General features: G+C 40.4%; 2 protein-coding genes across 2 annotated transcripts in view; both read right to left on the bottom strand.

The window, feature by feature from the left end:
* Positions 1-228: 228 nt before the first annotated feature.
* On the bottom strand, positions 229-5,280 carry cbln4 (cerebellin 4 precursor). The gene is made up of 3 exons (XM_088290578.1): positions 4,726-5,280; positions 3,565-3,681; positions 229-1,726 (listed from the first exon to the last, which is right to left on the bottom strand). The coding sequence occupies exons 1-3, from the start codon at positions 5,029-5,031 to the stop codon at positions 1,529-1,531; spliced, it is 621 nt and encodes a 206-aa protein (XP_088146704.1). The 5' UTR covers positions 5,032-5,280; the 3' UTR covers positions 229-1,528.
* Positions 5,281-5,980: 700 nt separating this feature from the next.
* The window catches only part of LOC148339924 (uncharacterized), a 24,861-nt gene continuing 17,918 nt past the window's right edge, over positions 5,981-12,923 (bottom strand). Inside the window, exons 13-17 of the mRNA XM_088290576.1 lie at positions 10,752-10,881; positions 10,640-10,672; positions 10,455-10,552; positions 9,845-9,928; positions 5,981-6,789 (exon numbers count right to left, since the gene is read on the bottom strand). Of these exons, the coding sequence (XP_088146702.1) occupies positions 6,688-6,789; positions 9,845-9,928; positions 10,455-10,552; positions 10,640-10,672; positions 10,752-10,881 (447 nt within the window). The 3' untranslated portion in view covers positions 5,981-6,687. The remainder of the gene's footprint in view (positions 6,790-9,844; positions 9,929-10,454; positions 10,553-10,639; positions 10,673-10,751; positions 10,882-12,923) is intronic.

Raw genomic sequence — 12,923 nt, 5'->3', positions numbered from 1 at the left:
GTTTTCAGTTGACAACTAAAAAAAGTGTCATTGAGTTGAGTGCCCAAAATGTGACGATTCTTGGCAAAGGACTTGAACGACAGCCTCCTTCTACGTAAACCAGATCAAGCAAACGAGAAGCATCTGTGTGTGCCCAGGTTTTTTTTTTTTGTCCATGTTTCAAGTGTTAAAATTCAACACTATTACCACAAATGTAAATCTTTATTGTCATGACTGTATTTTCCAGACATTTCATTTTGGCAAACATTTTAAGCAAATTTACGGGGACGCGTGTCATGAACATGAACTTTTGTTTTTTTAACTGTCAAAAAGGTACTCGTGACTTGTACGCACTCATTTCATATAAATCATTTAGATTCAAATCAGCATAATTCAAAGGCTAAACTGGCCTCTTTATTTTAACATTGAATTAATTTGCCTCAATTCAGGAAAATGTTGCTCTCGTTGCACGTGATTATTTCAACACCTAGCGTTCATTTTTCCAAGGTAATCGTTAATCCTCGCCTTTCCGACAAACAAAATGAACACAGACGATGCACGACGAAACATACAATGGAACCTCCGAGGTTGAACGCCGATTTGTTTGGGAACTGAAACTTTAGAATTTGTCCCAATGTCAAACTGCCAACCATCATAAAACCTTTATTGACTGTACAGACCACGCCTTCAGTCACATTTTAACATTCTCAACTGTCATGCAAGCGTAAGAAAAAGATAAGACGGTAAAACAAAACAATCACTCTCAAATTTAATGGTAAAAGGCGTTGAATAGATTTACAGACGCGACTCATTTTGACTTTTTAAAAAAACCAAAACATTCTTAATTGTCATACGAGTTCAAAACAATGTATTACTAGTAAAACATAAAAACAAAAGATATCCCAACTTTGATAACAAGAAGCATTTGCATAAATTGAATAGAAATGAAACTTTTTTATGACTTCCCTCCGTAATCTGGTTGAATTCCAAAGTGTGCAACTATTTGGTTTTAGAGGTTCCAATGTATGTGATTTCATGAACATTTCTTGTCCGTTGAGACAGCATCTGTTTCGACATGCGGTGTAAGATAACAGAAGACACTATATGGACATTCATTTATATATCGTACATACAGCATATACAAAAAATAAAAAGTTGCCATTGTTGTCAGAAAGTGGACGTACGTTTTTTTTTTGTTTTTTGTTTTTTTTAATTCGGACAGCGAGGATATATTTGGGAGGTTAGCTACATTTAAAGCAAAGGCCATATCAAATGAGTTTTGGTGACGAAAAAAAAAAATCCTCAAGTCAGCAAAAAGGCAGTCACACCTGAGCGACAGTTGTCATGACAACAAAGTGCTTGCAGGATGCGGAAGGCTTCTTTTTCTCTGGGGCCCATCTTGGCTGACAGGATCACGCGAAACAAAGCATCTTCGAAAACCTCTTTAGTGACGCTGCTTTGGCAGTCCGATTTTGATTCATACAGCGACGACACATCACGAGAGAGAAGTCAGTCACTTTACAAATTCTTGTTTTTTTTTTCTGATTATTCACAGCGGAAAGACGAGAAAGCCAGAAAATGTCGAGTACTGCCATCCACCGACCAGGTTGCCCTTCTCCAATTTCAGGTAGACTTTGTCCTCCGTTTCCAGATAAAGCAGAACTCCATTAGTGGCGGCCTCGCGGGTTACGTCCTTGTCCCCCGCAAAGGCTGAGATGACAGGCCGCCCATTTAACATTAGGTTCACCTAAGCAAGTCAGACAATTCAACAAATGTAAAATCATCTTCACATTTTTAAGCTTCATTCAATATCCAACGCGCAACATGGGTATAAAAAATTTGGTTTGAAATTTCTCCTTCCTGTTCAACTCCATGATTCTTGGTGATCTCTTCTCATATATATATATATATATATGATGTGTGTGACTAACTGACAGCCTGACTGATGAACTGACTGATTGACTCACGGACCGGTGAAATTTACCGACAGAAGCAATGAAAAAAGCACGGATTGAATAACAATTAGCCTGATCGGCCGTCAATTACAGTTTGGTTCAACTTCTGCATATTTGCATAACTTAGTTAGCAGACTACTTCCTAGTTCACGGAGGATGATGCAACATTACTAATGGACGTTTCACTTTCGGTCTGGATTGAACAGTACCATTTGTGCCGTAGTGACTCCAATCACCAATTAACCTGCACCTTTATCTGGCTCTGTACCAGCATTTTTGTTATTTTTTTTTTGTTAGCAACCAAAATTTTGTTAGGCATCTCTATGAAACCAGGCATCATAACGTTTCTATGATTCGACCTTAAATCCCGATTTACACTGCAGGTCCAAGTGCCTAATTCTGATTTAGTGCCTATATCTGATGCTTATTCACCATCTATATGCATGTAATAAGCACATATCTGACATGACTGTACTTAGACTGATGGAACACATAAAACAGCCCTCATGTAAAGTCAGACAAAATGCACAAATATTAAAGGAGAGATATTATATTTTTAAAAAGATCCCAGAGTGTGGAAAAGCAACATTCACGCAGGACAATGAAAGCATTTTTGTGGCGCAGGGACATTTTGACAAAAACAAACAAACACACATACACACCCCGCCAACAACTCCACTAAGAAATCAAGTGTCTCATTTCCGAAGCTAATGTTGTTGTCTAACACTAATCTGTGAACCCCAGAACGCTGACTTGATTTAACCATATGCCCCCCACGCAAAAAGAGAGACCATTGCATTATCACTTTTGAAGGCAGCATTTCATCACCAAGCCGCTGAATTACAGCTGTTAATTAGTGTAGTGGTGTGGCGCATGAAATTACCAAACACTAAGCCCCCCACCCAACCAACAACAATCTAGCCCAAAAGTATTTTAACATCATTATCAGACGCTCAGACTTTACTATCTGAATTTAATGTGCGCTCACGGAGCAGTAAGACTATCATTTGGCTTTGACGTGATTGGGATTCGGCCACTGCGTCATGGTGGGTTTTTTTTCTCTCTGGAACTTCGTCCAACCTAGCTGCCCTATGATTGGCTGAGAAGCTCAGCGTGGGGGTTGTTGTTGTGCGGATGAGCCCCAATGGGATGGCTTCAAGAAATATGCAGATACTGAAGATTTACTTGGTTGCTTAATTTTCCTCCTGATAGATGGAAGACACACCAGAGGACCAACTACTGAATTGATATCCTGAAGCAACATTAAAAATACATTTTCTATATCTCATTTTGAAGGATATGCACCATATTGTTGGCCTGGGCTGACTCTTATCTCCGTTGATTCAATTTGGGGTAACCTCCGATTGTTGTTATTTCACGGATTTAATGATGAACATTTCGTGTAACTTGAATTCTGATTTCTTTGCAGTGTATTTTGATGAGATGAAGCTTATAGAGAGTATCAGGTCTGCCCTTTGACATAGAACTCACATTAGGTCTGAAAATATCCAATTCCACGTGCTTTTTCCTCTTCACGCTGCTAATAACGCATACACAAATTGTGCTACAAAAAAATGTGAATTGTTTCACTTGAACGATGGAGCCTAAAAGTGTTCTTGAAGAGACGTACCTGTATGGTCTGACTCTGGTACACTTTAATGACGTGGAAGTTAAAACTGTAGACTCCTTTTCTTGGGGACAAAAACACAGACTCAAATGTGAAGAAGTTTCCAATATTGACGAGAACCTACAAGAGAGGAAAGACAACAGCAACTCACAATCAAGCTTTGTTCTCTAAAAGACAGGACAGTTCCGCTGACTTTATAAAGATCTTCAGAAAATGTATTTAGTGGAGACCGTTTATGTATCAATAAAGGGCAGCACGTGGTTAGCATGTCCATCTCATAGTTGACAAATGTGTCTATATCCTGCACGGACTCCAGCGAGTCCATTTTGCTTCCGCCATGTAGAACCGCACGCCTCTCCTGCACTGAATTGAACGAGGGGAACCGTTTCAATTGGCAGGGGATGAATTCGGCTGTGTTCACTCCCACAACTGCGTAAACGCCCATTTCTAACTGCACCCATCTATGATAATAGCGAAAGAAAGAAAACTCCACCCATGGTCACAGTTAGACTGCACTTTGCGCTAGACTTGCCCTGGGCACAAAAATAGGACCGTCAACATTAAAGTTAGGCTTTATTGTTTTATTATTTTACATAAAAGTGGAAACTCATGACAGTTAAGAATCCCAAATCGTTAAAACATTTAAAAGGCGGACAGTTTATTTCAATTCCCACTATTCACGTTGGGGATATTTGGACAAATTGCAAGCTAAACAGTTTTTCGAAACTGAAACCAGCTTGTTAATTGATCACATCTTTTTTATTTATTTATTTATTTTTTTTTTTACTATATACCAGTAAAATCGGATACCGCCAGCATCTGGTCCAACTCATGCTTGACCTTAGTGAGGACAGGCATATAGAGAATGGGTGGATGGATGGCTCAATTCCCATTACATTACATTATCTTTGTTGATATTAAAAAGAAAACATATGACAAGAAGCACATATCAGGAAAAACACAATCAAAAATGTCTGAATTGTTTGGTTAAGTACCGTTAAGGGTGGATGGTTGATCTGCAGGTGATGTGTAGGATGGACCCCTCCCCCACGCAACACATGGCACACGCATGCACAAGCACACGCAGCCTCGCACGCACGTACAGTGTCAAAATAAGACAACTGTTGTAGTGGCACGTAACACACAGAGGTTGAGAATGAGGACCTGGTCGAAGTAGATGATCCTCGTCTTGTTGCTCATCTCGGAGGGTTCGTGGTTGTTGCTCCGCACCGCCGAGAAAGCCACCTTGGAGTTGGCGGCGCGCACCGAGATGCCCAGCGGCGAGTTGGACGCGCGCCAATCGGCCGCCGGGTTGGAGTCGCACACCACCAGACATTTGCCCTCCAGCACGACGGGCTCCGTGTCGTTCTGGGCTCGCAGCGTCGCAGCCAGAAGCCACAGCACGCCCCAGCCCAACAACCGCATGTCCGCGAGTTTCCCCGCGAGTTGTCCACTAGCGGGTCCGCACATGCGCCGCGTCCACGAGAGACACCCTCATCGCGCACACCATCCCGGTGGACTCCAAATTCCCAGCGCGAGAAACGTCTGAGCGTATCATGAAACGGAAACAAGTCAATGAATAAAGTTCGCGCGTCAGTCAAAACTCTTGGGTGCGGTGCTTCAAATCAAAGGATGATGCACCTCGTTGGCATCCCGCGTCCGCTCCACGCAATGAGGTGAAGAGATTTGCTCAGTGGTGCTGCGTGATTGCGCTCCCAAATGCTGCCACCCTCTCTACGCGCACGCGCACCGGACGTTAATTAATTGTCAAGTTCCCCACATGGTTGTGCGCGTCTTGCATATACGCAACACTTGATCTGCAAGCTTCGACAAGAACATGTTTGACGTTTTCAATTAACGTTTACTTGTCAAGTGGGTCCACGGATTTTTTTTAGCACAGCAATCAAACACAATTTGTGAAAAAACAGTTGGAAAAAAATGTAATTAAAATGTGTGTGAGTGTGTGTGGAGGGGGGTGGGGTCCTTATAGTATTCTGTGGCTCAGGTTTTATTTAGCCTCTACTCAACTGCAGAGTGTAAAATAATTTTACGGTCAAAGACACAGAAGCCTGCTTGAAGAAGAAAATTCATTGAAGCAAGCTTGCCAACGTCTTATGTGCAAATTATCTTAAATTAGAAACGGACAGGGAGTCAATCGACAATACTAATTCAGAGCAACAATTTAAAAAACATGGTCGAAAGTCCCAATTCAAGTTACTCCAATACAATTCTATATTTTTATTTTTGGGTCATTTTTTATATAATTTGATAATTAACGATACACTGCCAACACTAAATAAGTTGGGTGAACCCAAAATCTCAACAAAATTCAATCAAAAATTTAAATTGGGCAATTCAACAAAATATTTTGTTTTGCCTATGTGAACATTTTCAAATCAGCAATGAACTTAAAGGGGAAGTCAAGTATTTTTCTACGCATCCTTACTATAAACACGTTATCCTAAATAATATTTAATGTATGACCTACGAGTTAAGCAGAACAATGCCCACTAGGCCTTTGCCCTCTTTGAGAGATGGCTAGTCCAGCCCAGAGTAGTTTACTATTTATATCATATTGACATAGTAACATAATCAATATAAATGGCACATTTAGCAATATTACACTTAAAATACAAAAGAAAGTAGATATTACATTTAGTTGAGAATTCATTTTTCACCATTTGAGTCAACCCAGAATCATAATGGCACCGCCCATCTGTTCATCGAAATCCATGAACCAGGGAGAAGTCTGCTAACTAACAAAAAGACAATCAAACATAAATATGACATGAAGTATTTTTTTTGTGTAACCAAGAAGAATAAATACACACAGAAAAGGGAGATGTCGTTAGTCCTATTGTGATGAGAATCGCCTTCTCATCTCCCTCTGCACACTTGTATTGCTGCCACGTTAATTAGAACACTGTTTGTACAATTCGTCAAGGTTTTATCGCTTGAACCCGAAGCAGACCATATTTATTTCCATTATTTCCTTTGAGAGAATTGTTTGGTTGGAGGTTTCACCATTTGATTGCTTAATCAAACATAGGTGACTTTCAGGAGTCAAAACCAAAAGGCTTTACATTCTTGTCCTGTCTGTAAATAAATCCTAAAGTCCGTTGCCAACTACATCACATCAACGCGAGCCCTCTTGAAGTCGTGGATGAACTGACAGATGAAGCCAAAGATCTCCTGAGAGTCCTGATCGGCCGCCTCTCCAAACTTCACCTTGCAGGAAGAAAAAAAACAAAAACATGCATGGTTAGTTGCTTGAGAGGACACGCGCACGCCCTTGGAGCCAGCACAATTACTTCACAATTAGCTCGTGCCGTTTGGCCTAATTAGCGCGGCGATACCATGTTTGTTCTTAACACTGGTCGTTGGAATTAATGACCTCATAAAGTGCTGCAGCATGCCACCGGCTCCGCTGGTGTACTTTAACACTGACTTGGACGTGGATTGCTTATTTAATACTCAACTGGACAGTTAGGGGTCACCAACACTGATTTCCAAACTTTTTAAAGGATGATGAGGTTAATTGGCCTAATCAATGTGCCGCATGCTAGTGCGAGTGCCGCCGTCAGCTTCTGAGCCCCCCCCCCCCCCATTCAACTTAATTTATGTGTTTCTATAAAGGTTGACATAATCAGCCGTGAAGCGCAAACACAAGTCGTACATGCTTAACAACATGCCACCTTCCAAAGTGTCTCTCTGCACACCCACCTCGGTTCCTCGCCTCAAACGTCTTACAAGTAGCCACCATGTTTTATACATCTCAACTAGTCAAGGTCATCATTAAGAATTCTTTGCCCTTGTGACAAGATGAGGCTTCATATTATTAAGTAATGTGTCTTTCACCAGACTCGCTGCTGGTCCGCCGCAATCAGCCGCCATCGTCTCTCACGACGGCCTTGCTGGGGCTTTCACATTCCAAGGCAAGGCAAGACAGTTTTATTCATATTGCGCATTTCATACATAAGGCGCCTCAAGTCACAACACCTAAACGCATTGACAAACACAACAGTTGAACGACATTCAGAGGAAAAGCAGAGAAAAGGGAAGAAGTTTTGCAAAGTTACTAAGAACTCACGAAGACGACATTTAAACACATCAACAGAAGAGTGTAAGAACATTTTAAAGTGGAGGGAAAAAATATAAGTGGGTTTAAAAAAGGAAAATAATGTTTCGAAGACCTTAATCACAAGGTATGGGGGAGGGGGGGGGCAAATATTTACACTTGGGGGCTGACTTCATTTCTTTGCCAGCTCACTCCATTTGCATGCAGCAGAACATCTAAATGTAACTTCACCATGTTTACTTTGAACTCTGGGCTCCACCTAAATCTGCAGACCTCCAAGCCCTACTTGGGTTTATATTCAGTTAGAATTTGTTTCATGAATTCACGACCCAACCCGTTCAGTGATTTATAGATCAGTAGCAGAATTTGAAAAGCTCTTCAACAGTTAATGCCAATTCTTTAGAAGTGGACTAATATGTTCTGATCTCTTTGTTGGCATCTTCGTGAAAATGCGATGACTGACGGTTGAGGTGTGTTCTCGTTTAACTTCAGCTGCCTTGACTCCCCTTTCAGGTCCATACGCTATTTTCCCAGACTACATTACCGCACCTGCTAATCAAATTGAAATTAATGGGCCCTCCCACCCCTTATGTCATTATGAATCAATGAAATGAATCAAATGAAATGAAAGGATGATGGCCATTTATCAATGCTCACCTGCTTCTGTCTGGGTCTCATTTGGGCAAGTCCCGAAATTGGCCCCAAATGACTTTTTCGTGCTTCCTATTATGATGGACACCGTTTTGTGTCGCTCAAACTGGTGTCAGGATTTTTTTTTTTTTTTTAACTTTCCATGGGATAGTCCTAAATGACTTTCGGGGGGTCATGTCCCGGACTCTTTAAATACATATATTTGTCGGAACGCTCAGTAGCAGTTATCAGTAGTGCGTAGCGATGTTAGTGGTATATTACAATATACGACAAATTGGACTGTTTTTTTTCATGAATCCGATTAAAAATTTATTCCCACAGGGCCTGTGGATGCTAGGATGCAGCCTTTGATGAGATTAGCATTTTTCCATACTTGTTTTCCATATGCGTTAAGTTTGCGCATCAAAACATGTAATAATCAGCATCTCTGGTGAGTACGATGGATTTCATTTCAACATGTTCTGCTTTTGTCATGTTATTAAATATTAATTGTGAATCTCTCCAGATGTGACACAGTTACGTGCTGGTTATTGTATTGTGTTTTTGTATAATATTGATTTTTAACAATTGTGATAACATAGGGGTGGATTAAGTTGGGTAAGTATTAAGTGAAGGAAGGGTACTCCAAGTTTTCAGAAACAATCCAAACTTATTAAAAATCGTGAAAGTTATTAGAGCAGGTAACACTAAAAAAAAAATAATAATAATCTATCTGAGTTTAACAGCAAACATCAAAGTGTTCTTTTGTTTTTTGTTCATCCGAGCGCCATTTGCTGGATCAAGAGGGAGCGGGCCCTTCTTGCTCCGGAGGCTAACTTTCTTTCTTCCTAAATACTGTCACTTGGATTTTTAACTTAAGATGGAAGATTTTAACAGGAAGAGACAAAACATCAGAGAGTGAATATTTGCTGCGCTCGTTCCAGTCTCTCGTCGCTCACTGGAGTGCGAGCTGTGGCGAAACAGAGCAATCTAATTTTGGCTTCCTATAACCCAATTGTCTGCTCTCCTAGCGCTCATTCCATAGCGCTCATTCCATCATAGCTCAGCACTGAGAGCCAGCGGTGAGCACGTGTGGGCTTTCAATAGAGACAGATAGAGGCCATGTGAGGGATTTTTCTTAAAGACTGTCGTTGTTCTTTGAGAGGAAAAAAGAACATAAAAACATTAGAATGTGGATTTAAGATGCTAGGACAAAAAAGAGGATGATAGATAGGAAAGAAATGAAATATCCTTTACTAGCGCCCCTTTAGCAATGTTATTCCCGTAGTGCTTCTTCTAAGGCACCTTTTCTCAACACATATTGAGCCAAAGCAGGTATTTTATATGAGGGGGAAAAAAATCTTACATTTCACCGGGGGGGGGGGGGGGCGCTGATTTGAGATACAAGTGATTTGTGGGTGTCCACAAAACATAGAAAACTCACAAATCATTTTTTTTTTACTCCTGAGGTGAGGCTAAGATGGAATGACAATTCTACTTTCCACTTTCTACTTATGATAATAATAGAGAATCGAGCAAGTCGTCAATAAAAATAAGCATGAAGTCAAACATTACCAAAACGCTGGAGTACAGCTTTTTCATCTCCTCACAAGACTTGATCAAAGCCAAAAGATCTGCGTTGTATTTCTCCACAGCCACCTGGTGAATAAAGATATATCGGAGTGCAGGTAAGTGGATTTCCAATCAGGCAGTCTGTGCTCATCACTAATTATTCCTGCCGTCTGTTTAGTATGCTGTGCTTATGCAGCTGACTAGTGGTTGGTGGATGAGCTCTGCTAATTAACTTCTGACTCACATACAAACACGTTTTCTTCTGTCAGTGAGAGGGGCATCCGTGGATATTTAACCCAGTTAGGGACACAATACAATATAATAGAACTTTATTTATATAGCGCATTTCACAACAGCTGGAGCTGTAACAAAGCGCTTTCCATATGATTTCATATAAATTCACGGGAAATTAGAATACAAATTAAAAAATGCTCTTCCGATCCATTAACGGGACGGATTAAACTTCTGTCCTTGCTTAGGACCTTCTTTTAAAAAACCTCTCATCCTCCGTCCACCGCCCAAAAAAATGTGTCTCCGCCCGAGACGAATTGACGGACTATTCCGTCCGTGGGATGGAATGCCCATCTCTGTAAACCACTACCTAACTTTTTACCTTCAGATCTTTGCTGAAGTGTCCATGATGCGCAATAACTTTTTTCTGCTTGGAGGTTTTTCCATACTGGATGACTTTCTGCAGTTCATTTTTTAGGACTAAGAGAAAAAAATACACACAATTATGAAGATGTGGGTCATTTGAGCCAAAACTCTATGGAACCTCATGAAACGCTATCAACTCACCATCTACCTCAGCGGTTAGGCCTTTGACCGAAGCTAAGACACATAAAGAAATATGTTTCACATAACTTAACAATTTCATTTCATATTTGATCAAAAATTCGGACGTTTATACCTCCTGGGACCGCTTCAAATTCCGCCAACTCGTTAGTAAAGTTGGCCAAATCTGCCTCATGCAACATGATCTGCTCCACGAGGGCATGCAGCAAGGTGAAAGTCCGTTCTCTACCGCGAAGCTGCAACAGCTGTGGATTGACAGCACAAACAAACAATGACATAACAGCGCCATCTTTGTTCAAAAATACATTACATCCAGGGAAGGTTGAACCTGTGTATGTGTGACTGTCCCTTTTTATTCTCGAGAGTTCCTACATGTGAAGGTCAGTCAGTAGTGACTGTCAATGCTACAATTCAGTCAGCTCCTCCAAGGTGATTTTTTTTTATTATTTCTTTTTTTTTAACGCTTATTATCCTTCGCCGGCAAAGGTTTAAAAAGAATTTTCTTCATGAAAACAACCACCAGTTGAGACAGATGAACAAGTCATATGCTGGAAAAACAGTCAGAGAACTGTGCTTTGCTGGTTGTGTTGGAAAGAGAACCAATGTGGTCTAATGTCATTATGGCCGGCGTGGGCAAACTACGGCCCGGGGGCCACATGTGGCCCATTAAACGTTTTAATCCGGCCCGCCAAACTTGAAAAAAATTAAATGAATAAACCTTGTTAATGTTTTATTTTCTAAATACTGTGGTTTTTCCTTGTCCGGCCTCTCTGTCAAATTTTAGAACCCATTATGGCCCGCCAAACAAAAAGTTTGTCCACCCCTGCATTATGGGATACAATACAAGTAGAAGATATCTGCTCTTAAAAAGAAATGAATTCTCATTTTTGAATGTCCAATTCCCCCAAAGTCATACAGGTCTCAGCAAAATTTACCAAAAAAAAGTGACCAGTAAGTGTGAAATAATGTTCAGTGCCTTTTTCTTGCAATAATCAGCCATTCATTTGACGCGCGTCTATCTCAAGCTATGTCAATTTAATAGCTCAATAGGACCACACCTCAGAAGGGAGCAAAAGGCCTCAGCTTCATTAAAGCGAGTCGACGACATTTCAGGTGTGGGCCCAGCACTCAGGTCCTTAAAAACTCCCGGTGGAGACACTTACACACGACTGAGGTTCAAATTAAACTTGGAACAGTTGCACCTATGTCCAACTGAGAGTGAAAGAGTGCAAAGCAATTTTGACATTTAACACAGTTCTGTTTAATACCCCACATGGCTTTCACTTTCTCAACATGTCTCTACATTCAGCAACTCGGCTTTTATGTTACGTGCTATACTTTCCGGTATTTCCTGTGATGATGCAATAAGCTAATTTGTGTCTTACTGTTCTATGCTACTGTATATCGTTGATGTAGCTATGTGTTTGCTTTGGTGTTGATATAGCGTGAACTATTATGCGACACCAAACTCCAGATAGGCTAAGTTAAATTATCCGACGGTATGGTATTGCGATGCTACTGCTAATATGCGCTAATGATGCGCTAGCCTAAGATATGATTTCATTTTTAATAAATGCTTTGATAAAAAAAATATTTTTGTAATACATGCCAAGCTACACTATTGTATTCTGTTAATAGTTCAGAATAATATTGAGTTTGTTGCACTGTTATCAGTATGCTATTTACTTTGTTTGATGTGCTATTTTAAACCACAACATACGGTAAGATCTTTCATGCTTCGCTATATTCACACAAACGAGGGAAGATATTTTGCATGGAGTTTTTTCCTTGTTGTGACAACTTATAGAAATGTGTATTTTATTGTATTTTTTAATCAGTATATTCATAGGATATTAAGTATATTTGGCAGTACGTTTTAATTGTTACTCGAGTAAAGGATCAGTTCTACTTAAAGAAGAATTATTTAAAATAAAATATTCTGTGTCCTCACTAATCGAAACATGGCATTCTGATTAGTATTGCATTCGTGGAATTTGAGTTAAGGGGCAAAATACGCCTGCTTTAGCCATCTCAGGGGGGGCGGCCATTTTGTCACTTTCTGTTGACTGAAAATGACATCAACCAATTACAGCTCACCTGATTTTTGAAGCTGAGCCATGATTGGTTGTTACCTGAGCCCTGAGCAACTCTGATGTCATTTTCAGTTGACGGCAAGTGGCAAATCGGCCGCCCCCTGAGATGGACAAAAATGGGTGGGTTTTACTGCTTAAGTCATGCTCCACAAATATACTATTCATCAGAATTTTGTGTTTTATCTTGTAGTTTT

Source organism: Idiotropiscis lumnitzeri, chromosome 3, assembly GCF_059441095.1.
Source record: "Idiotropiscis lumnitzeri isolate Australia: NSW breed Sydney's pygmy pipehorse chromosome 3, RoL_Ilum_1.0, whole genome shotgun sequence".
In the NCBI taxonomy this organism is placed as follows: domain Eukaryota; kingdom Metazoa; phylum Chordata; class Actinopteri; order Syngnathiformes; family Syngnathidae; genus Idiotropiscis; species Idiotropiscis lumnitzeri.
The sequence above is the reverse complement of the archived record's forward strand: the minus strand, read 5'-3'. Positions and strand labels throughout refer to the sequence as shown.